This window comes from Ovis aries, chromosome 18 (genome assembly GCF_016772045.2).
Source record: "Ovis aries strain OAR_USU_Benz2616 breed Rambouillet chromosome 18, ARS-UI_Ramb_v3.0, whole genome shotgun sequence".
Classification (NCBI taxonomy): domain Eukaryota; kingdom Metazoa; phylum Chordata; class Mammalia; order Artiodactyla; family Bovidae; genus Ovis; species Ovis aries.
In genome coordinates, this window is record NC_056071.1 from 7585132 (window position 1) to 7610514 (window position 25383).

General features: G+C 48.6%; 1 protein-coding gene across 6 annotated transcripts in view; it reads left to right on the top strand.

Annotated features, from left to right (window-relative positions):
* LOC101111912 (protein FAM169B) overlaps nt 1–25383 on the top strand; it is a 91964-nt gene continuing 66581 nt past the window's right edge. For 5 of the 6 annotated variants that reach the window (XR_009597311.1, XR_009597310.1, XR_009597312.1 and 2 more), the window contains exons 1-3: nt 1–329; nt 19131–19264; nt 22344–22443. Coding sequence is in view for 2 of the 6 variants with exons in the window: in XM_060401985.1 (XP_060257968.1) it covers nt 248–329; nt 19131–19264; nt 22344–22443 (316 nt within the window). In the remaining 4 variants the exon portion in view is untranslated. Of the gene's footprint in view, nt 330–513; nt 562–19130; nt 19265–22343; nt 22444–25383 lie in introns of those variants that run through there. The other variant, XM_060401986.1, reaches the window with a different exon arrangement.

Sequence of the window (25383 nt, forward strand, 5' to 3'; positions counted from 1 at the left end):
GGGGTGCCGGACCCAGGGGCCCTGGTGAGGACGTGAGGCTGCGGAGGACAGCTTCTTTTCCAGCAGGAATAGTTAGTGTGTGACGTGAAAGTCGCTCAATCCTGCCCCAGTCTTTGTGACCCCGTGGACTGGGGCCTGCCAGGCTCCTCTGTCCTTGGAATTCTCCAGATAAGGATACTGGAGTGGGTAGCCTTTCCCTTCTCCAGTGGATCTTCCCAACGCAGGGATCGAACCCAGGTCTCCCGGAATGCAGGCGGATTCTTTACCATCTGAGCCACGAGGGAAGCCCCAGAGGAATACTAACTACTCACTGCTCCTCGGAGGTGGTGGTGAGTGGTGCAAACTCGCTGTGCAAACTGTGTAGGGAGCCGGGGTCCCCAGAGACAGGTTGCAGGTCGACAGCTCGGGGGCAGGGGGCGGGGGCCATGGGGACCTGGGCAATTCAGGGCGCGGCCGGGGCCTCCGCGGGTCCCGGTGCCGGGCACCCCTGGGGACCCGGCCGGGGCGGGGCGCAGGGCGCGCGCGGGAGCATGGACGCGGAGGCCGCCCGCGGAGCCGCAGGTGAGTGGCGCGGGGGCAGCCCGGCCGCCGGCCCGCCCGCCTTCTTCGCCGGCCTCCTTCGTGGGCTCCACCCCGCGTATCGGGTTTCAATGGCTGGGCTGGTCCGAGCGCTCCGGGGCCCAGCGCTGCAGAGGGAGACCGTGCACCGCGCGCTGCGCGCGGCCGGGAAAACTTTCCCCGGAGTCGGCGCCGAGCCGCGCACCTGTGGCCGCCGCGGAGCGAGACAGCGGGCGGTCCGGGAGGTCGGGGGTCCGGGAGGTCGGGGCTCGGCGCGCGGGGCTCCAGCGCCCACCCACCGGAGGCGCACCCCCCAAGGGGTCTCGGTCACCGCCCTCCCGACCGTTCCTAGGATCCCCGGCCGCCGGGGACCGGCGGGTCTGACGAGCTCTCTGCCTTCCCTTAACCTCGGCGGCCTAGGAAGGTCACGGTGGGAGGGCTCCGTAAAGCGTCTCCGGTGGCGGCCGGCGCCCCTGTGGCCCCCGCTCGGGGACTGTCAGTTTCGGCCCCGGCCCAGCCGGCCAGCCGGAGGCCTGGGGTGGGGGGCGCCCCCGGGAGCCCGCCCCCTCTCCGGAGAACCCGGCGAAACCCTGTGACTTCTAAATTTGAAAGCACTTGGGACAAATACCGGAGAAGGCAATGGCAACCCACTCCAGTACTCTTGCCTCATGGACAGAGGAGCCTGGTGGGCTGCAGTCCATGAGGTCGCTAAGAGTCGGGCACGACTGAACGACTTCACTTTCAGTTTTCACTTTCATGCATTGGAGAAGGAAATGGCACCCCACTCCAGTGTTCTTGCCTGTTGAATCTCAGGGACGGGGGAGCCTGGTGGGCTGCCGTCTATGGGGTCGCACAGAGTCGGACACGACTGAAGCGACTTAGCAGCAGCAGCAGCAGCAGGACAAATACCTGGAAGCGTTTCCTGCGGCCTTGCCAAGAAAGGAGAGTGTGGATGGGCGCAGGCATAGACAGGGGCGGTGGATGCTCTTCTGCACCCTTCCTGTCTCCTCGGGGACCCAGGGCAGGAAGGGCCCCGTGGCTAGTGCTCAAGGCCTCCTCCAGCATCCTGTCCAGCCCTGCCACCAGCCCTGCGCCCACGTGCAGTCAGAACGCAGACTGATCACTTTCTCTGATCCACCACACATCTCTGTAAAAGAAAACTCAGTCTTATAGAGGCTCCTTGCCTTTTATTAGAAGCCAGCGGCAGTGAATTACTTGTTTTTATAACTTGCATTCCAAAGCTGTGACTGAGTTGTTTTTTCCCTGGTTTCAAGTGGGGGAGTTAAGGACGGTCAGTGGCCACCGCCGCTTGTATGAATCAGTGACATTCCCCGTGAAGTTTGTCTTGGTCTAGAGATCGAGAAGGGTTTTGTCTCTAGGTTTAGAGGGAGGAGGAGAAGTGATTTTTTTCTGTAGTGCTTCCTGGAAGGTTGGCTGATAGTGAGTGCTGTTGCCTGTCTATTTGAGAACTGGGGCAAGAAGAGAATGTGTCTTGTTCCTTTGATATCACCTTTCTCACCTGCAAAATGGAGGCGACTTTGCCCAGTTGGGGACTTACTGTACAGAAATAACTCATGTATTTTAAACACTTGCAGGTCTGCACAAAAAGCTCAGTTTGATTTTCTCCCCTCCCCTCCCTCTCAGAGTGGTGCCGTGAGTCAGAGAGTTCCTCCCAGCGAGAGCCTTAGACCTGCTTATTCTACCCAGCTTTACTCCGTTTTAATGGGAAAAGTAATGGTCATTTCATCTTCTGGAAAAGCGCAGTTGGCCTAAACGGCTTCAGGATTTTCCTGTATTTATGTCAGCATTTGCTGTGGCTTTCATGGTTGCTGATGGCCCAGATGACAGACAGCAGTTGCACATTTTTCATTCCCACATGTGCTAGATTCTAATGGATGGGAGTTCTACATAGCTGAATCCATGCCTGAGCTCTGATAGCCCGTTTCCAAAAAGGGCTTCAGCCCGCCATGCCTACGTGGGAATGAATCCTTTTTCTTTTAGCAAGGAGGCAGGAGACTGAGAATTGTTGCTTTCAGATAAGGCTGTATGCCGGTCCCCACTCAGTTCTAGCACGAAGAGCTAGGGAAAGGGCATGTGACGTTCCCATGAGAGTTGCCTCTGTATCTAGATGAGGTTCCTCAGTAAAGGTGTATCTGGGGTGGGGGTTACCCTCAAGAATTCAAGACATATCCCAGGACCACACATGCAGTCTCTGTCTCTGTCTGAACATTTGTATGTGTTTTTCATTTCCCTGATACTGAAGGCCTTCTTGGGTTCCAACAGACCATCTGTTGCTGTCATTTTAGCTTGGAGTATAAGAAAGGACAGTCAGACACAACCCAGTCCCGTTACTCCCCTCATCTGTCACCTTGAACTTCCCTCATCTGCAAAACAAGATCTCCAGCCGCCTCCTGAAGATTAGAGGAGACCCTGCATCCATCACAGTGGACTGCTGGGTCCCTGGGGAAAGTTTCAGTAGGCTCAAACAAGGCGCTTTGTTTTTGCCCCCCACCCACCATTTACGGGGCTTCCCAGGTGGTGCTGGTGGTGAAGAACCTGCTTGCCAATGCAGGAGACTCAGGAGATGTGGGTTCGATGCCTGGGTTGGGAAGATCTCTTGGAGAAGGGAATGGCAACCCAGTCCAGTATTCTTGCCTGGAGAATCCCATAGGCAGAGGAGCCTGGCGGGCTACAGTCCATAGGGTTGGTCATGAAGAGTCAGACATGACTGAGGCTACTCAGCGCATCCAAGTTTACACAAATAATTGAAGTGTTTGTGAGAATCATCTGGTGTATGATCTCCATTTGGGAAGTCAGTTTCGAGTTCCAGTTTAGAAAAGTTAGGTGCTGGACAGTTTGCCATGGTGGCAAAAGCAGAGCTTTGGAGACAGGAAAGCAAGGAGGAAGCTTGCGCTGGGGGAACAGGGACCGTGTTGATGCTGCTAAAGGGACTGACTCTGGGAGGGTCAGTCCAAACACGCGACTTCAGAACGATTCAGTGTCTTCCAGTTGGAGGCACGGAAGAGTTAGTCAGACACTGACTCTGGAGCAGGCAAGGAATCTAGAAAGGCCGGTGCTGGCCCTGCGCTCTGTTGGGGACCCCTGTTGCTGAGAGGACAGAACAGAGCAGATGGAGGTCTGGGGAGGGCGTCTCCCTGGGGAGGGTTAGGCTCAGGGAGGGAGAAGCTCTGGAAACCTGAGAGGGGGCCGTGGGGAGGGGCTGACTGCAGGGCTCAGAAGAGGGGCTGGGGAGGGGAGGCCACAGGGAAGGGGGTCCGAGGTCAGGGACCCTGAGGGCTGCCAGGCACAGCTGCTGTTTCTGAAACGTTTTCAGGAAAAGAAGAGGGAGCAGGCTGAGGAGGTGGTTATGAGTGCAGGGAGGTGACTGTTCCCTCGAGTTTTTGGTGGAGGAGACCTGAAGGCATTTTTGGTAAACTAAAGCCTTAGAAGCACGTTTCTGCCTGCCAGGTATTGCTGTAAGCCCTTTCCAAGTGCTACCTTAATTGGCCCTCCTGTGCTGTGCTGGGCTTAGTCATGTCCAGTTGTTTGTGACCCTGTAGACTGTAGCCCATCAGGCTCCTCTGTCCATGAGATTCTCCAGGCCAGAATACTGGAGTGGGTTGCCATGCTCTTCAACATGGGATCTTCCCAACCCAGGCATCGAAACCAGGTCTCTCGCATTGCAAGTGGATTCTTTACAGTCTGTGTCACCAGGGAAGCCCAAGAATACTGGAGTGGGTAGCCTATCCCTGCTCCAGGGGAACTTCCTGAACCAGGAATTGAACCAGGGTCTCCTGCATTGCAGGCGGATTTTTACCAACTGAGCTACCAGGGAAGCCCAATTGATCCCTATAGTAAATAGTAAAGGTAGATACTAATTTTATCCCATTTTACTGGTGAGGAAGCTGAGGCACAGAGAGAAGTCGCTTGCCTAGTCACCTGGCTAGTAAGTGGCAGTGTTGGGGTTTAAATTGGTGGTGGTTTGACTCCCAGAGAAAGGGACCTCTCATGGGGGTGATGTCTGCCCCCTCCCCCCCACCCTAAAACCAAAGTGGAGGCTCAGGAAGGTGATATTCCATGAGCCAGTTCTTTGGAGATGAACTCACTTTAGCAAAACACTTCAAAATAATTTTAAAATATTCATCAGCCATTTTGATGAATATTTTGGTCAAATATTCATCAGACCCAAAATGTAGAAGTGTAGAGGTGTCCTCCGGAGAAGGCAATGGCACCCCACTCCAGTACTTTTGCCTGGAAAATCCCATGGACGGAGGAGCCTGGTAGGCTGCAGTCCATGGGGTCGCTAAGAGTCGGACATGACTGAGTGACTCCACTTTCACTTTTCACTTTCATGCATTGGAGAAGGAAATGGCAACCCACTCCAGTGTTCTTGCCTGGAGAATCCCAGGGACGGGGGAGCCTGATGGGCTGCCATCTATGGGTTCGCACAGTCGGACACGACTGAAGCGACTTAGCAGCAGCAGCAGCAGCAGCAGAGGTGTCCTCTCAGAGGAACAGGGATCTGGCAGACGGGGGCGGGGGGGGGGGGGGGGGGGGGGGTGTCTCAGTTCCCAGGGGGGAAGTCTTCCCTGGGGGTTGTGGCAGAGGGCTGGACTGGGCCTTTGGAGTCCTGTTGGCATCACTGGTTTTGTGCCCCGGGGCAAGTCTCCATTGCTTCATCGAGAGGGAAGGGAGAGGATGAGACGGTCTCTAGAAGTCTGCGCTGCCGTGCAGTGCGTCACCCACCTCCTGTCCCTATAACCAGACTATCATTCTGCGGAGGGTAGGACCTTGCTGATCTTTCTGTCCTCCTGTCCTGATGGCTGCTGGCACACAGTTGGAGCCCCATGAGCCTCAGATATAGGAATCATCTCTTTTCAGATGCTGGTGAAGGCCTTTGTTGGTTCCCTGGCTGTAGGAAGGGTTGCCAGGGGGCTTTTGCAGATTTGCATATTAGGATGTCTGATGGTGCGTGTTGCCCCGCCACCCCTGGGGTTGAGCACCCCTGGCAGCCCATCCCCTGGGGGATGTCTTTCCAGGGGTCTCGCTCTCACTGGGAAGGCCTAGCTCTCAGTGAGTCATCCTAACGCCTGGACGTTCTATGTGTCCCTGTCTGTTGACTGTGATTCTTTGCCCTGTAATTGTGTCCATCGTATTGATGGGCTGTGTTCACCTCCACCTCTAAACATCAACGGGTATTTTACGTGTATTAAATGGGGATCTCTGCCATATGAGGCCAGGCCAGAGATGCTGGTGTCCTAACTTCCTGCTCCTGCCCTGGCCTGGCAGAATCGAGTGAATGGCCGGGCGGCCAGGACCGGGGCTGGGAGGTGGGAAGGGGGCGGGCGCTGAGGTGTTGTCTTTCTGACCTTTGAAACCCTAATCTGGAGACTGCCTGCCTAGCCTTAGCAGGGTCCCTGCCAGCAGCTGGCTTGTACCTCCTCTGATGACATTCTTATTTGTAGCTCAGCCCTGGGAAATTCCAAACAGAGGATTATAGCAAATGGCTGTGCTTTCTGCTGTGTTGTGTGGCACAGAACACAATTTTAGGGCAAAATTCAAGCACACTCGTTGGTCAGAGGCTCCTGGTGCCACGTGACTTTTAAAGTCAGGGTTATTGTTGGGGGTTTAAGTGACTGTCAGTAGCAACTGAAGGTCTAGGGCCTTGGAATAATGCTTGTTTGGCTTTAACAGCTGTGGTTTACAAATTCCATGCCTTATGGTGCACCCATCCTCTGCTGTGGGCTTTCTTTCCAAGGCCAGCCATCAGCAAACCTCCGAGGGGGTGGGACACACAGAGTGTGTATCCTAAGGCCACTGTTCTGTGGAAATCCAGGCTTGTCTTTGTCCCCGCTTCTCTGAGTCACGGGGACTGCTCTCCCAGTAGACATCACGCATTCCTTGTTCCCACACAGCAGCTTTGTTTTCTGCTTAAACCAACACCTATTGTCTGTCAAGGCACAGAATGATTTTGATGTTTCTTTGCTCCTCTGAAGCTGGGCAGCGAAGGGGCCACTGGGAATGGCTTGAGGCTGAGGGCCGGGGGCACCCAGGGAGGGCAGAGGGGGAGCTCCTGTCCATGTGTGTGTTGGGGGCTCTCAAGGCCCAAACCCTCCTGGACCACTTGGTTTCCTTGTCTTGCAGAAATTGAGACAAATGTGTTTTTCTTGGAAACCGAGTCTCTAACCACTACTCACAGACTCCACGGAGAGAGAAAGCTGTATTCGTTTCTCCACTGCACTGCGCTGAAATAACCCCTAATGAGAGTCCTTGAGTATTTCATTGTAAGTGCTTGAGAAGTCAGAGCGGTGATGATGCCAGCCTTGCAGTGACTTCTGCTCACGGTGCTGTTTCCCCGCCCACTGTGCTCTGTGAGATGCTGCTTAGGGGATCAGTTTTGCCAAGTGTTGTACGTGGGTAGAGGCATATAGGCCCAAGCAGGGACTTACACATGCTCATTCATTTTCACTTTCATGTTTCCTAGCGAGTGGTGTCTGTAATGCATGTGCACAGCCCACATTTGGGCTATTAGAATGTCTTGGAAAATCGTTATTGTAAGCTCTGCTCTGGCCACCTCATGAGAAGAGTTGACTCATTGGAAAAGACTTTGATGATGGGAGGGATTGGGGGCAGGAGGAGAAGGGGACGACCAAGGATGAGATGGCTGGATGGCATCAATGACTCGATGGATACAAGTCTGAGTGAACTCCGGGAATTGGTGATGGACAGGGAGGCCTGGCGTGCTGAGATTCATGGGGTCGCAAAGAGTCAGACACGACTGAGCGACTGAACTGAACTGAACTGAACTGAATTGAAGCTCTGCAGAAGGAAAATAATTGTCCTGTGTTTTTCCAGAATACATGATAACTGAGTAAAAATATTAAAAAAAAAAGCTTGCTAAAAGCATTAATAAAAATCTGTCCTTGTGCAAAAGCATAGTTTGGTTACTTGTTGATGGATATGTTTTTAATCATAAGAGTTAAATGTGCATATTGACAGACCATCTTGTTTTCATTTCTTTCCTTTTTTTGAAATTGAAATTTCCCCACCCTGGCCCTAATTCCATTTTTTTCCCTCTCTCCTATTTTGAAATTTAATATTTGTATTTCTGTTCTTTTAGGGGCTAACTTAGACATTTTAATATGCATGTTATTTCTAACTAATCCTGAAATTAATCAGTTTTAAACTTTCTCTGAAATCATATAAGGGCCTTTGAATAACTTCACTCCAATTACTTCCTTTCCAGTTTCTTTTCTTTTTTTGTGTAGCACCTTAGTTCTATTATGATTTTTTTTAATCTCCTTAAATTAGATGTTTTTGTTTTGTATGATCAGCATTGGCTTGGGTTTTATCCACATGTTTCTCATTTTCTTTGCTCCCATTCCTTCTTGACTAATTTCCTCTTGAGGTCAGTTTCCTTTCCCTTGATAAGCACCCTTTTAGAAATAACTTTAGGGAAGGTATGCTGGTAGTAAACTCAGATTTTGTTTTTCTTAACGTTTTTTATTTCACCCACATTGTTGAAAGTTACTTCTGCTGGATGTAGGATGAAAGTTATTTGCTCTCTCACTTTAAAAATGTTCTTCCATTGTCTCCTGGCTTCCATAGTTGCCACTGAGAAGACCGCTGTCAATGGAGTTGGCCTTTTCTTGGGAGGATCTGTTTTTCCCTCTGGCTACTTTCATCGTCTTGTGTTGCTGTTTTGCAACTTGACTACAGTATGTTTAGGGGGGGAGTTTTCTTTATTTTTCCTGCTTTAGGGTTGGTTGGGATTCCAGAGTCAGACGACTGGTGTCTTTCATTGATTCTGGAGAAATTTCACTCAAATTTCATCAAATCTTGATTTTTCCTTGTTATTTTTTTCTCCTTCTGAGTCGTCATTGTTTCTGCATTGTTCAGTGTAACAACAGTTGCATTGTTGCTGGAGGGCCCTCAGCATTCTACGCTCCATCTCCCTTAACCTGCCTTTCATATTTTCCACTTGTTCTGTCTCTCTCTGCTGCATTCTGTATAATTTCTTTGATATATATTTTCAGTTCATTGGCTATTTCAGACATAAATTTCCAGAAGCTCTATTTTCTTTCCTTCTTGAATCTTATTGGGCAATTAACAAATCTTGGCCCTTTACATTCCATATTTAAACTTTTAAAAAGATATTTCACATCTCTGTCTTCCGTATTAGATAATTTCAATATTTGCAGTCTTTGTGAGTCTGAACCTATAGTTTGTGCTGACTCTTTTGTGGCAGTTTATTTCATCATACATTAGAGATTTTTGAAATCAGGTCTAAATGATCCCAGAGCTCTTGCCCTCATGCCCAAACCTCACTGTAGGCAGTTCATCAGTGTTTTAATACCAGTTCAGTTTGTAATATCTCAAGGAAAATATTTAGTATTTTAGAATAATGTACATCTTGTTCTTCTGTTGGCAGGTCCATCAATTTCCCACTTTGGAAAGAGCTAGGATCTTAACAGCAATTAGATTGTTTCCAACGTTAGTTTATCAATGTGTCACAATATGGAAGCCACTAGTTGAATTGCACTGACTTACATGAAGTGGTGAGGCTAAAGTAGGAAGCCCGGCCCCTCACCCCCCCATCCGTCTGGCAGCAAATTCTGCCGTGTCCACTGCCACATCCAGCTCATGTCCTCTCACTGTCTTCACTGTCATCATTGGTCTAAGCCATTGACATCATTTGTCTCAGCTTGCACTGCCTCCGATTTGGTTTCCTGCTGCAGTATGACCTGGCGGAGGCGGTAAACACACGCTCCAGTTATGCCCCGTCGGGGACCCTTCAGCAGCCTCCTACTGCATTTTTCTTGAAACTTGAAGTCTGGGATTCGGCCAGAGCCCTGTTACCCAGGCCTCTGCCTGCCTGCTTCCCGTGACCTTGCCCTTCTTCCCTTGCCCAGGCGCGCTGCAGGCACACGGGCTGCCCTTGAGCGCTTGCCCTCCGCTCCCTTCTTCCTTCTGCAAGTGCTGCGCCTTTGGTCTGGGTGACCCTTGGTCTTGCTCAGCGCGAGGCCAGCGTTTTGTTCTTCCATCCTTCTGCTGAATGGCTACCTCCTTAGAAAGACCGTCCCTGGTCGTTCTGTCCCGTCTCCCACCTCCTTCGTCACTTGTCTCCCTCCATGCCATGGGGGTGTTTACCTGTTTTTATGTTTCCTGACCAGGCTGTAAGGTCTATAAGAGCAGAGGCCACTTCTGATTTTTCACCATTGTGTTGACTAGCACTTAGCGTGGTGTCTGGCAATATGAAATTTCCTAAGTGATGGCCCAGTTTTATATTATACGTTTATAAAGTAGCTTTATAGCAGAAAGTTTTTTCAAATCTTTGCTGTAGGGTTGGTAATGAATGTGATCTGAGTCTGATTAGACCTCTTCCTAGGACCATAGGTATCAGGAAGAGCTTGGTCTAAGCTGAGGTCACCCTTGGGCAGGGATTCTGGCAGCAGATATCATAGAGGCCTCAGGGCATCACTGCTATTCTACTACTACCACTATGAGAGTTATTACTACTATTATTGTATTTTTAAAAATGGGTAGTGGTTTTTTTCCCGCCAAGCCTTAATGTATAAATGGCAAACAGCCTGTTGTCTTTTCACTGAAGCCAGCTCCTAGCTTCTGCCACCTTTCTTGGGGGTGTGGCCTGGCTGGACAGTGGGCAAAGGTGGCATCATTGCCCTGTAATGCAGGTGCTGGAGTAATCCTGGGTAGGTTAGCCCGTTTAGATCACATTGGCCTTGCCACTTATCTCTTTGTGAATTCATGTCACTCTTTCTAATTCTTACAAGCTTTAAAAATAGTTGTTAAAATCATTAATATATGGACAAAAGAGTTGAATGGACATTTCTCCAAAGACAGAAATGGCTGGTAAGGGAATTCTCTGGTGGTCCCGTGGTTAAGGATCAACCTAGCGATGCAGAAGACATTGGTTCAATCCCTGGTTGGGGAATCGAGATCCCACATGCCACAGGGCAACAAAGCCTGTGCATTACAACTGCCGAGTCTGTGCACTTTAGAGTCTCTTCACTGCAATGAAAGATCCCGCATGCCACAACTAAGATTCAACACAGCCAAAGAGAGAAAGAAATATTTAAAACAACAGCACCAACAAATGGCCAGTTAGCACATGAAAAGATGCTCCTCATGACTAATACAAATGAAAACCGCAGTGAGATGTGACTTCACACCCATTTGGATGGCTGTTATCTGAAAAAGCAGAAAATAACAAATGTTGGGTGAGAATGTGGAGAGATTGGAACCCTTGTGCATTGCTAGTGGGAATGCAAAATGGTACAGCCACTGTGGAGTGCGGCAGTTCTTCAAAAAATTAAACATAGAACCAGCGTATGATCCAATAATTCCACTTCTGAGTATGTACTCAAAAGACGTGAAAGCAGGGACTGAAAGAGATATTTCTATTCCATATTCATGGCAGCTTTATTCACAATAGCCAAAAGGTGGGAGCAACCCAAGTGAACATCAACACATGAATGGATAAGCAAAACGGTGTGTGTGTGTGTGTGTGTGTGTGTGTGTGTGTGTGTGTGTGTAGAGCAGAATATTATTCAGCTTTTAAAAGGCAAGTATTTTAAACAGTGCTATACTGAGCACTCGCTGTCATCTGTGCTGTTGCACACTGTGTGGTCCTCAACATGATATAAATTAGGAAGTCCGCAAATTGGTAAAGGCCCTGCTGGAAATCTCAAGATCTGGGTTTAAGTCTCAGCTCCATTACTAACTTTCCATTTCTGAGTGTGTTTCCATATCTGAAAAACGGGTTTAATTTTTTCCTTTTTCTTAGCTTCAAGGAGCTGATGTAAATTTCAAACAAATGAGGAAGTGCTATAGCCCTTTTGTTAACTGGAAAAAACTGTTCAAGTATAAGGTATAAAAGGGTACGTTTTAGTGTAAGAACATACCACTTTTTTTTTTTTTTAATACTTTCTTTCCCAACCAGTACTTGAGAAAGTTGTTTATCCACAGAAGGTAGAATGTTAACTTTCTTTTATATACTTTCTGTTTAAAATTGAGCTAGTCCTCACCTGGATGCAGATTCTCCTGTGGAAAATTGAGCTAGTCCTCACCTGGATGCAGATATTTCTGTTCAGCAGGTACCTCTTGATCTACTTTTCAGTTTTGCACAGAAAAGACCAATGCCTTTATAAAAATGTAGCTTTCTCCAGGAGTAGAGACAGATGCAGGGAACAAACGTGGATATGTTGGGACTGACATGTCTACACTACTCTGTATAAACAGATAACTGATGAGACCTGACTGTATAGCAAGAGGGAACGCCACTCAATACTCTGTAGTGACATAAATGGGAAGGAAATCCAAAAGACAGGGCGCACATATAGCTGATTAACTTTGCTGGACAGCAGAAACGAACACAAGATTGTAAAGCAATTATACTCCGATTTAAAAAATGTAGCCTTCTCGACAGATTCCCAAATACTGGGACGTAACTGCGCCTTCACTAAGCGGCGCACTTTCTAGGTTTAAGGCCATCCCACTCTTCTCCATTCATTCTCCGTGTGTAGCAGTCTGGGTGATAAGGCTGAGTATTTAAAGACAGAGGCTCCAGCTTAATCTAGAACTGAGTCATGGAGACTGAGGATTACTCTACTTTCAGTTCTCCTTGTTGCTTTGCACAGGGCTGAGCATGACAGATAGAGACCCAGTTTTTGTCTTCTTTAGAAATATTATTGTTAGCAGTGTAATAGATCGATGTCGAGGGCTGTGTGACTTCTGGATGAAAGTTTATAAAGTCCTCTAACAGTCACAGTGTTTCAGTGGGTTCTGAGAAATGTTATTCTGTGACTACTGGGGAAAAGCATGCTGGTGATGAGCTGTTTTTTTCCTCTGGTTGTGTGCTGTGTGGTTTAGGGTTCTGCTTCCATGCTGGACAGCTGTCCCCTCCCCCACCGCATTTCCCCACCAGCTCAGGACTGCCACGTGTTGTGGTGGTGTTACTGACACTGGAGTTTGGTGTTTTTACAAGTTCCTGGTCAATTAAATTCAGGACACAAAGAATCAGGCTTTCCATGTTTTCCTGAGTATGTGCCAGAGCCCTCTTCCTTCCTGATAAAGGTTAGACAAATAGGGCACCGTAATGCTGACCACGAGGGGTGGAAGGGCTCAAGTTCAGGGTCAAGGTGGACCTGAGCTTCCTGTAGCTATATCAGGTGAGGCCCCCTCTTCTCTTACCATTTGTGAGACATTTGAGATGCTATTTTCTCCTATCTGCCCCCATAGGGCTCCACATTTGTCCCCCAATGTGACACCTCTTTGAATGCAAAGGGAACAGTCTGTTTCAGACCCACCGCATCTCCTTTTGAATGATTCAGAGGGAAAAACAGTTTTATCTTTGTATCATTCGCCTAAGAATAAGATGCACCAATGCTCAGATTATGAGACCTTCATATTAAAAGCAATTAGGATTACATAAATCTTCGTGTGGGCGGCACACAAAGTCATCTGCATATTTTACCATCTTAGATTTGGGTGGGACAAGCCATGTATTCTCAGCCAAGGCAGTGACAAGTTGCAAGTTGGCCAATACTAAATCTGTGATAACAGAGCAACAGGCTCCCTGTCAATTCCCGGCGATGAAACCTACCCTGCTACCTACCACCTGCAGACCTTTCTCAGTGCTGCCTCTGTTCCCTGACAACTTTGCTCATCTGCTCAGAAATTCTAACACATTCTACATTCTGTCTTCCAACTTTTTTTTTTTTTTCAATTCTTTGCTAAGAATATTCTGGCAATCAGCTGCTCTTCAAAAACCAACAAAAATATCCAAGTGTGTATTTGCTTCACCTTCTGTTCTCTCCTCCTCCAAGTGGAGGATTGCTCTGCTGACACCAAGCTCCCCTTGCCTGTGGTCCTTCGGCTGCAGACATTGGCATGTTTGCCCTCTAAGAGTGATGGGTTGTCTGGCCCTGACATCATGTCACCTCATTCTTCTCTAAGGTGTCATTTGTCATCTGTTGGTCAGTGTTCTGGACCAGGGGTCCCTAGTTAAGTAAGTTTGGGAGATAAACCCTGGATTAAGAAAATCCCATTGCTGCAAGGTGTCTAAACGTCCTGATTGCTGATAGGTTCATAGAACCCCCAGTAGTGAGCTCTGAGCATCACAACAGGTCCCCTTTTCCCAACTTGCTGGTCTCAGAAACCTCCTTCCACAGCATATCTTGTGAAGCTAGTGTTCCAGAGAATATATGTGTGAAAATGCTGGCAGGATACAAGGGAAGTCAGGAACCTTGGATTCTTTGATATTAAATAAACCCTAGACACTACCTCACATAACTGTGGATATTTCTCGCTGTGAGCAATGGCCCTCTTTAAAAATTAAATGTAATCATACTTCAAGTTAAAAGTAGTTCTCAGTTTTGAGGCGTGCTGTGGAGGGTCAGGATGAAGTTTGCATTTGTGAATACTGAACTTTCTTAAAGCAGACAGCTTGGAAGTGGATTTTTGAGGTGCATGCCTCACTGGGAATCAGGGACCCTGCCAAATTCCTGCTGCTGAATTCTGAGCCAGGCAGGTGGCATTTGGAAAGCTTCCCCTTTAGGCACTACCCTGCCGAACACCTGGGTGCAGACACTTCTTGTCAGATACCCTCTCTCTGGTTGGCATGGAGGAGCTGAGTTCTCTGCCCAGCTCAGAGGCAGGCACTTAACGCCCCTCAGCAGATTTCTCCTGTAATAAGGTTTCCTTCTTCTAATAATTTCCTTTTAGAAGCAAACTACTTTGGACAAAAACAACCAGCCTGCTTATGTGAAAAAGGAAAGAAAGAAAAAAAATTCTGTGCAAGTGATATCTGCTCTTAGCCAATTGTTAAAAACAAAAGTATCAGACTCTAATTTTGCATCCTTAAAATTGTTTTCACATATAATCATAAGCAAGAATTGTTCTTTCTGTAGTTCAAGAATGACAAGTCCCAGCCAGTTTTTTCCAGTGACATACGCCACACAGTTACTGACGGGGGCTCTCAATAAAGTCAGAATTCTTCAAGAGTGGGGTTAGCAGAATTTAGAATCTTCTTATTAATGTTTCTCTTAATTGTAGACCCATATGAGAAAAACTGCACTTTCCTAAAATGGAAGAATTTTCCTAATCTTTGGTGTGAGGTGGTGTTTGAAGAGAATATTCTGCTACTGAATCGGTAGGTAGGTGCAGAGCATTGATCCTTTTCAAAGTCTTCATTAGTTGGCGTTGGTGTTTACATTGAGAGGACCAAGAAATGCTAGAAAAGCTCTGAATGCTAGGACTGGTGGCCGTGGCTGACGGATCAGCAGTGGGTGATGGGCAGTGGCTCGGAAGAGTGTGGAGGCCCCTTACCAGCCCTGGAAGCTCAAGCTTTGCTATGAAGATTCTGAATGACTTCGGCATTTTCCCTGGAAGAATGCTTTAAGACAGACCTCTGCTTTTGTTTTTGGGGTGACCAGAGCCAACATGTGCTTAGAGTGAATTCTTACACGCGGGGTTGGTTTGGGGATTTCAATTTCTTTACGGTCTGCACTGAATTATCATTTCAACTGTGTGCCTTTTTTCATGAAAGCATTTTGCATTGCACTGAAAAGATTACATTCTTTTGGCTTTGGAAAAATATTTCCTGTTGGGTTCAAACCATTAAAGCCTCTTAGCCTTTTGTATCTTGAAGCCCCTGCCTGGGTCTGCCTTCCCTCAGCAGCTGGGCAGCCAGCCGGGCTGCCTGAGCGCCTGCGGAAAGTGCTCAGACTTGTTTACTCCTTGCAGCCCCCTGCCTGCTGGGAGTGCCCTGGGAGGGGAGGCTGGGCGGGGCCTTCCTTCCTCCCTGTGTGAGGGGGGTCACCAGCCCGTGTTTGCGTGTGCCTGTGTGTCTGTGTGTGTGTGTGCCTGTGTTTGTCCCTGTGTGTGGGCCTATGTGTGTGTGCTTGTGTGTGCCTGTGAGTGCTTGTGTGTGCCTTTGTGTGCTTGTGTGTGTAGCTCCTGGGTTGGGGAGGGGTCTCCCTGCCCACCTGGCATTGGAGGCCCTCTCCCCCTCCTGCCTTAAGCAGCTCCGGTTTTTGCTCCCACCCAGTTTCCCAGAAAGCTCACCCAAGCATTTTCCATGTAAGAGGAAATCTGCCTGAACTTTTCAGTTGGGGCAGTCTCCCCAGAGAGAAGAGAAGGAATTAAAGCCTCAAAGGCTGGAGGATCACAGCTCCCCGCTGTCCCTGGCTGGCTCGGGGTGCTTCTTCCTTCTCGAGGTGCAAGGGTCTGGCCCAGCTTAGAGGTCTGAAAGAGGAACCTAGTGTGGGGGCCACGTTGCTGTGGGTATTGAGATGTTTGGATATTCCTTTTTCAGAGGGTTGGTGTTTTCCTAGAGGCAGGCCCATGCAGCCCCATGCTCATGCCTTCTGACTGATTGACTTTGCTGGGTTTCTGTGGAGAAGAACCCCCCCCGCCAGGGGCCTGTCCCTGGGCTGCAAAGCAGTAGCGCCCTGAGGGACCAGGGTGCCCACCGAGTTCTTTGAGAGGCTCTCCCAACTCCGGCAGCACACCCGGCTGGGGGATGATTTCATGCTGCTCAAGGAGCAAAAGATGCTCACTGCATTTCTCCTGACCACATGCGGCCAGAGCCAATGCCGGGCAAGCTGTGACAGCCTCAGGGGCAAGCCAGCAGAGCCTCTGGGCCCGGGGGTCTCGGGTGAGGTACCCCTTCCTGAGCCTCTCCAGAAAAGCTGGGCGATTACACTGTGCTCGCGGTCCCCTGTTGCCAGGGGTCTCAGCTTGTGTGCGTGTGTGTGTGTGTGCCTGCCCGTGTGTGTGGACGGGGGTTGGGGGGGTCCGGGGGCATCTGTAAGGCTCTTCTGGCGGCCCTCAACCTCACTGGAGTAGACCGAAGACCCGTCGGACACACACCTCTCCCAAGACGTGGGCTGGCCCCAGAGAGGACAGGCCAAGTGGGATTTCCACTTGCTCCTTCGGACGGTGCTCCTGGGGGCGTCTGGAGAAAGGCAGCGGATTGAAAGCGTGTTCGTGGGAGAACCTTGTGGCCTGAGTCGGGTGCCCAGGGCTGAAGCAGCCCACTTGCCTGTGCTTTTTGCTTCATGTACCAGGATGTGCGTGGAATCGTCTGTCATACCTGTGGGAAGCCGCGGGATCAACTGGATGAATAGCAGTCTGAACAGAGAGCTCAGCTAAACAACCACCCACATTTCTGAAGTGCGTGGGCTGAAAAAGGCTTCGGTAGGGAGAGGCCCATATTGGGGGGTTAGGCAGGGCTGGGAGAAGAGAGAACCAGCGCTCTGAGGGTCTGTGAGGGTCTTCGGGTCCCCTGTTGACTGTGAAAAGCTGTGAAAGATCGGATGTGCAAGGCCCTGCAGGGCAGGGTGGGGCTGGGTGGCCAGGGCGCCTCAGGTCCCGTCCTAGGCCCAGCTGGACTCACACACAGACTCAGGGGCTCTCAGAGCCCTTGCTTCTGGGGCTCCAGGAGCACCCCAGGAGTGCTGGAGCTTGAGATCGGCCTTCAGGATGGCAAGGCGGGGAGGGGGCCTGCCAAGGCAGGGAGGGGGCCCGCCAAGGCCTTTTGAGGCTGGCAGAGGAGGCTGTCTGGATGGTGTCACCAAGTCATCAGACTGTTTTACACACTCTGAGATCAGACAGGCCTCCCTGCCCTGGTGTTGCTGCTGGCTAGCCAGCTGGTCGCCTCTGCAGGCTTCAGTTTTCTCAGCCATAAATGGGAGTCAGGCTGGACTCAGTGAAATCGGAGGCAGGGAGGACTCAGCTGCTGTCACCTGGCGCCAGGGACTGGCTGCAGTGTTTTTATTGGGGGCAGACGGAGGAAGGATGGGCAGAGGGGAGAGGTGAGGCCAGAGGTTATCATTATGAGATGCTGATGCCTTGAACTGACGGCATCAGGACAATTGGAGAGAGGTGCTGCAGGCCGAGGCTTTGGCGACAGGTTTGAAGGGGTCCCCCAGTAAGGAGCCATCCAACGCGGCTTGGATCTGTCAGCTTTGAGCTGAAACGTTCAGAGTGCCCAGTGAGGAGTGGGAGTGGGGGTGTGTATTGGGTCTGCCTGGCCACCATGTCTGATCCGTTGCTAGGGGCTTCCTGGCCCACCGTAGTGAGAAGGAACCTGGGCCTCCTTGACTGTGTGTGTGTGTGTGTGTGTGTGTGTGTGTAGAGAGAACACACGCTCATACACACACAAATGCACACACACCCCCCAGTGGGTGCCTTCCATAGCAGGATATCTCTGCTGCCTAGAGGCGCAACCTTGTTTAGAAGGAGACCCCCAGCTTCATTACTGCCTTGTTCGTCATCACTGAATGGACTGCTAATTCTTCACCTCTTTATTTGAAACATTTGCATCAGTATATTTATAGTTGTAATTTTTGGGGTATGTGTTTCACACTCAGATACTTAAAATGGATAGTGCTAGGGTGTTTTCACTTATCTTTCCATCACTCTGTGTGTGCCAGTGGCATTTTTACCAAGAAGGGTCGGGGCAAGGCTGAGTCCTGGTCCAGCCCTGCTCTTGACAGCCTCTGTTTTCTATGCGCACTCCCCCCAGTCACTGGCAGTATAAGTCATCAGAGGCAAACTTGGTGAACTGGAACCACGAAACTTTTTGCTGCTGAGAGCAGTCTCTGTTCCCTGAAAAGTGGCTGGCAGAAGGAATGGAGATTCTGAGAGAGAGTGGGAAGCTGGTATTTCAGTGGGTGTTTATGTGCAGGCTTATCTCTCTTGAGGAGGCAGAGGAGGGGGAGAGGGGAGGAGAAAGAAGAGGAGAAGACAGCTACTCTGACACCCTTCCCACCACGGGAGGCCCAGAGGCGCGTCAGAGGAGGGGGACCGCAGGAGGGATGTGCCCGTCAGAGGTGAGCTAGCATCTCAGGGGAAAACCAACCGCTAGTTCTGAGCTGAACTGTGTATACTCAGTGTGTATGATTATTCCAGGATATAGTTTTCCTGTAAAAGTGTGGTGATAAGAAAGAGATGCTGAGTAGAGACAGGAGATAACTTACAAATTAATCTCCAATAGTCTTTGTACGGCCATATAGGTTTGCATATGTAGTTTCCTAGTTCATACTAACTTGTACATTTAAACTCTTACAGTTGAGCAGCTCAGTTTAAGGAGAACTGGCAAACCAACTTCAAAGCAAATGTAAGCTGGCAAAATAATTACTCAGGCTGGATTTTGTCCAAGTTATCAAGGTTCTCACCCGCTGGGGTCCAGTCTCAGGGTACATGTGGCCACGGCGGCTGACCCTACTGGAAAATACTCGGGAAACCATTTTATAATTTGAGGATATAAAGAAAGTTTCTGCAGTGGTCCAAGAGGGTTCACATTGAACCTCATGTCTTCTGGGGGTGGGTGCCAACCCCAGCATCAGGGCTATCTTCTATTTTCTTTTGATTCTTGCTGCTATACTGCTTTTTTCTTTTACACTTAAAAAAAATAGATGAATGTAATTTTTAGAGCAAGTTTCAATTGGCTGCTTTTTTTCTTTTTCATATTCAAGAAGTAAGTGACCTTTATCTCAATGAAAGAGTGGAGCTCATGTCATTTTTTTGCCTTCTTTATCCCCCAGTGGGCATTTACCCCGTGGATATTTTGGAAGACGATCCTGCTGGGCATCAGGAAGCGACTCTGGCTTACTATGCCATGCTTGGGGAAGGAGCGAGGCCCTCACCAGAGGTTTTCTCTCTTCCCACTGGGGAACAGGTACGTGTGATCTTCTCATTGGTGGAGAGTTCTGTATAATCTAACTTATTAGAAAGGAGGATGTTAGTGAAAGAGTATTGCAGATTAAAAAAAAAAAATCCTTTTGGAGTGAATACGAGAATGATTCCACTCTGAGAAGCAAAAGGAATCCTGGATTGAGATTTTAGAGTCATGAGGGTAAGTCCAGATCTACAAGTCAACAGGACGATCTGCTCTGAATCCCATGTCTACCACTTAAGAGCTGTGTGACCTTGAGCAAGTGACTTTACCTCTCTGGTCTTGCTGTTCTCATCTCAGAATTTGGGACAATAACTGTGCTTACCTCATACTATTGTTCTGAGGATTAAATGAGATGCTGTGTGTATTGTCTGGCTGGCCTCAGTTTTCCCATTTGTAAATGAGGGGATTGACTGACCTCTAGTCTCTAAGGTTTGATTAAGTCCTAAAAGTTTGTGATTTGGAATGAAGTTGTACCAAGTATGCTTTTTAGCACGGATAAAATTATGCTTTGAATATGGACTGGAAGAAATTAGAAATGAAAACTTAGGATGGTGGGCTTGTGGGTGAAATTTAACAATTGTGCTATTTTTAAGACCTTTCCCCCACTAAGTAAGTAAAAAGAATATGTGAATCTTGGACTGTACCTAAATTGGTTACCTGCTTTTCAGATTTGAGGCTGGTTTGTTGAAAGAGGCAAATTTTTCTTGTTTTATACAAATAAAAGATCACTCATACCAGGAGTTGTTGCTGTCTGGCAGGCAAAGTTAGTTGAGGAGGACAGGGTTTTATTTTGCTATACTGGAGTTGTTCAAGAGTTAATTAAAACAATGGCTTGTACAGTTTGTATAGCATGGCTTCCTTGAGATTTTGGAGATGCTTGTTTGTAATCAACTCCTGGAAGAATCTAGCTCCCAAGGGTGATTCCTTATTCTGGATCTGCGAAGGAGGTGGCTGCACGCACACGCTTTCAGCGCCGCCTAGCGACAGCTGTGCCGGAAGGCGAGTAGGCGCTCAGTCACGGCTAGGGGCTCACTCTTGGGGGGGCTTACTCTTGGGGAGCAGGGGGCTGGTGGGCTGAGGACTGCTGGACAGAGTATGGGGCATGCTAGGTAATCTGAGAAGTGTGGTGAAATGCAGGAGTTAGCCCTTAGGTACCTTAGGATGCACTTTCATTCATCTGCTTTTATTTCATGCTTATGTATGGGTTACAACATTACTTACACAGCAAAACAAACTCTAACATGTACTATGCTCACAAAGTGAATACTTTTAGTGTTATTATTAGCAAAAATCATAATAAAATAAGATCGTTACTAGAATTAAGTTGTTTTAATGTGATAGAAGTGCTGAAATGTCTTTCCACCAAGTTGCTTCTCCTCCTTCTAAACAAAAAGAAGAGTCCTGAAAATAATCATTTGGTTTCCTACCATTTTAGGAATTAATTAAGAAACGGTAGCTATTTCCTACCGCTTTAGCAGGTTTTGAAATAGTCTGATTTGTGATGATTATGGATCTTCTCATTGCTTTTAGCAAATTTAACTTTTCTTTTTGATCCCAGAGAAATTTTTTCAAGCAAAACAAGAAAAGACAAGATAAGGATGTACCATACTGCATCACACTGGTCCTGCCCAGAACCTTTTCTTTTCATAATTAACTCTGTTTTCAGTCTTGAAATTGCCTTATCATATTTAAAATACAATAATGCTTATTGATTTCTGCTGGTTATAGAACAGTGTATGCTCAGTGTATACTATTTGGGAACTACAGTCAAGAACAAAGCAAATAAAATCACCCATGTTAACTGCTGTGGACACTTTGGAGTGTTTCTGTTGGATTTTATTTCTGGGCATGCCTTTTTAACATGCAGAGCACACTGGGAATACAATATTGTCCATAATAAGCATCTTTCCATGTCGATACGATGCTTTGTACATATTGTTTCTAATGGCCTTGGAACGGCTGATGCTGGGTGAGTCTGAGGGGCTAGCTCAGGCAGTCTTTGTTCCGGTGACTTGAACACAAGCAGGCTCCAAAATGATGACAGGTCTCAGGATTTAAGAAGCAGTCCTCTGAAACCGTGGAGGTCTGCTATAAACTTTTACAGGCAGCCTGCTTGCCTCACTCAGCCCACACATCCTTTTCTCATTCTCTTCCACTCTCCTCGGTTTTCAAAACAGACTTTGCCATGGAATGCGTTGTCCTTTTGCTTAGGGAGCTGAGGCCTGTGGGTTTGATGGCCAAGACAGGCCTGGGCATGTGGGCACTTGAGAGAAGGCAGCCCAGTGTCAGAGACCCTGCTTGGAGTCCCTCAGGGTCATGAGGCGCTGAGGATCGTCACCCCCTGGGTGCCTCAGAGCCAGAGGAGAGCCTGGGTTCCCAGAGAGGGTGTGGGCTTCTCAAGGCTGCTTGCAGGGGCCTGAGCCAGGGCAGCAGGCAGCCTGGCACTGCAGGTGGGCACAGGCTTGTCTTCCCTGGTGGCTCAGTGGGTAAAGAATCCGCCTGCAACATGGGACACCTGGATTCGATCCCTGGGTTGGGAAGATCCCCTGGAGGAGGGAAAGGCTACCCTCTCCAGTATTCTGGTCTGGAGAATCCAATGGACTGTCTAGTCCATGGGGTTGCAAAGAGTTGGACACGACTGAGTGACTTTCACGACAGTTCCCAGGCTTGTCCAGGCTGTTTGCACAGAGTGGCCACAGGAGGATCCTTGAGGTCAGCCTGGCAGGTGTGGCCTCACGTGGCCGACAGCTTTCGAAGGTGGAGCCCCGGGGGGATTTGGGTGGGAAGGCTGCTGGGGCCAGAGGGGATGGAAGGAGAGGCCGCGAGGCCTGAGCAGACAGCCCGGTGAGGGAGGGGCTGAGTGGGTCTTCTGGGGGAGGCGGAGGAAGGGCCTTGTCAGGCTGTGCTTGCGTGTGGCTCCGAGTGCCTGAGGTTCCATGTCTGCTGCCTCCGTCCTGTCAGAGGAGCTCTGTGCCACAGTGTTCTTTGAAAGAGCGGCGTGCCAGCTTAACTGTTCAGCACTCTCTTGTGCCCTTACTGTGATGACAGAACCAAGTGGTGATTTTGTTATTTTTTTCAGGTTAAACTTGAAGCTTCGTCTGTTTGCTTTTGCACCATGCACCGTGATGAACCTCAACACAAAATCTTGGTCTTGGTTAATCCCCGGGACACAAAGACAGGTTAGTAGTTATTAGTGAATTTAATACACGAGAATTCTGATTTGTTTACAATGGATGGAATCAAATACCTCAGAAGTGATGGTTCTACTCTTTGGCTGGACGTAGAAGGTCAAGGCGGAAGTGATTTATTTTCGCCTTTTAGAGATCCGTGAGGGTGTTATGGGTTTCTGTTTATTGATACACGTATTGATTTTTGTATTAAAGACACCAGACACCTTCTGGCCCAGAGTGACAGTATTCAGAGCTGCTTCTGAGTGTCACACTCGCTGTTCTCATTATTAATAACAGCATTGCGTGCACAGCCCGAGTGTCACTGCAGCCCTGTGAAGTGCAGGACCGTTTTTGTTTTTTTTTTAAAATCTTCTTTCTTCTTATTTTTGACTGTGCTGGGTCTTTGTTGCTGGGTCTTTGTGGGCTTTCTCTAGTTGCAGCGAGCAGGGGCTACTGTCTTGCTGCGGTGGCTTGTCTTGTGGCTGAGCACGGATTCTGGGGTGTGCAGACTTCTGTAGCTGTGACTCCTGAGCTCTAGAGGAGGCTCACAGGCTCAATAGTTGTGGTGCACAGGCTTAGTTGCTTCTCAGCATGTGGGATCTTCCTGGACCAGGGATCAAACCCACATCTCCTGCATTAGCAGGTAGATTCTTTATCACTCAACCACCAGGGAAGCCCAAGGACCATTCTTATCCCTGCCAGACTGGATGAGGAAACGTGGCCTCTGATGGTCAGCTGGTGCAGGGTACGGGGTTTTTGCAAGGTGATGATCTGGTGGGGTTTTGTTTCTGGTGGTGAAATTTATGTAATCAGTAGCACATTTATTCTTTCTCTGTATCATGAAGCACCTGTTTGTGACCGATTTTAGCTTCTCGGGTGAGTGCTCTGAGCTTGCATGGATGGCTGTTCTTGGCTGCATGGGCAGGGTCTGGGGCCGCTGACAGTGAGCAGTGTGAGGTGGGAGAGGGTTCTAGCCCATCAGTCTGCCTGGAGCCCAGGCCACCAGCAAGCTGGAAGCAAAGCTCCTCATCTCTGACCTCAGGGGAGCCCCAATATAAGGTCAATCCTATTTAGAAATTTACTCCTTTATTATATTTTAATGCGTTTTTACAGATTTCCTGCAGTTACCATATATTGCTTTCCTAATAAGAAATTTAAAAGACCAAACCAACCCTTAGTGAGTTACCCCTCCTTCAAGGATGTGGTGTCTGCTCAAAGTTTGGGGTTAGGGAGCTTCAACTACACTTTGCAAAGGGGCCTCCTTCAACTCTCCAGCTCCCCTGGGGATGAATTTTTGCCTTTCACCGTGTGTACATCTAAGGTCTGTAGTCAGCGGATGACCTGTTCCACGGGTGTCATAAAGCCCAAAGTGACATCCTTGACCGGAGAACGTTATTCAGCACATACCTATCATGAATGCTTCTCTCATTACTAATCCTGAGACACAAGTGTGCTTAGTTAGCTGTCTTGGCGTTTTGGGCATGTTGGTGAAGCCTCCTCCTTGCTTCAGGGCTAGGGTTGGCTGAACTGTGTGTGAGAGCCTTCTGGTCAAGGTTTAGCACACTTCCTATTCCTGTTTGGCCAAGTCCTTGTTGAACAAGGGGGCTGGGATAACCCCAGGACTCCGACTTTGCCTTGAATGCACCAGGTTAGTGAAAGTAACAGGAGGTGCCCACAGATTGTCAAAACACTCTGAAAATATCGTTTGCCAGTTTTAAGAGGATGTCCAAATATCAGCAGCCCTCTCCTCTGCCTTTTTCTGACATTTAACAATATTCTGGTTAAAGGTCTTTAACTGCTTTTGCATAATGTAAAAGCATATGACTGACTCATAAATCTGTTTCCTATTTCCATTGTACTTAATTTTTCAGTTGTTTTCGAGAGTGTATTATAATAAATATTCATGAGCTTCAAGAAATCTCACTCTGGACCTTTCTTTATATTTCATAGAGCTTTAAATAAAGTTTCCAAATGTTTTCCTGCTGCTGGGCTCTGTGATGGTTGCTGAAGTTTTGCATGATTTCCAAAAAGCGCTCAGGTGTTATCCACACCTTGGGCTCTTTACTCTGGTATTTAGAAGTGGGCATCATGCGTAAATGCCCCTCTGTGGCTTGAGACATGTGGACTCCCAAGCAGCCAGTGGTACCACAGAGCCTCTTGCCACTTGGCACATGCGCCGCTTCAGCCATGTGCTCTGCTGTGACCTTCGAGAAGGCTAGCCCTAGTTCCTCTGTAATTTTCCAGTGACATTCATGAAGGTCTGTGTGTTTGTGTGTGTGCGTGGTTGCCTGTGTGCATGCTAAGTTGCTTCAGTTGGGTCTGACTCTTCGTGACCCTGTGGACTGTAGCCCGCCAGGCTCCTCTGTCCATGGGATTCTCCAGGCAAGAATACTGGAGTGGGTTGCTGTTCCCTCCTCCAGGGAATCTTCCCAACTCAGGGATGGAACTCGAGGCTCTTATGTCTCCTGCACTGGCTGGTGGGTTCGTTACCACTAGCGCCACCTGGGAAGCCTGTTTGTGTGGTTAGATGGAAGCTAAAGGGATCAGAGCTGTTTGATGAGACTGTGTATGAGTTAATTATCACAGTAACTTCTGATAACCCTGTGAGCAAATGAAAGACATCCCGGAGTTGTGAATTCCCCGGGGGCAAGCACTTAAAGTTCTTGGCGGAATAGTGTGAAGATGTGAGTATAAGCGGGCCTTGGAGACCTTATGGAGGTTCCAGACCACTGCAGTAAAACAGATACCGCAATGAAACGAGTCCCACAGATTCTCTGGTTTCCCAGTGCATAGAAAAATTATGTTTACACTATCGTCTATTAAGTGTACAGTAGCATTGTGTCTAAAAAATGTACACATCTTAATTAAAAATACTTTATTGCTAAAAACAGCTATCATCTGAGCCTTCAGCAAGTCATAGTAATCTTTTTGTAATAAGTAATATCAAAC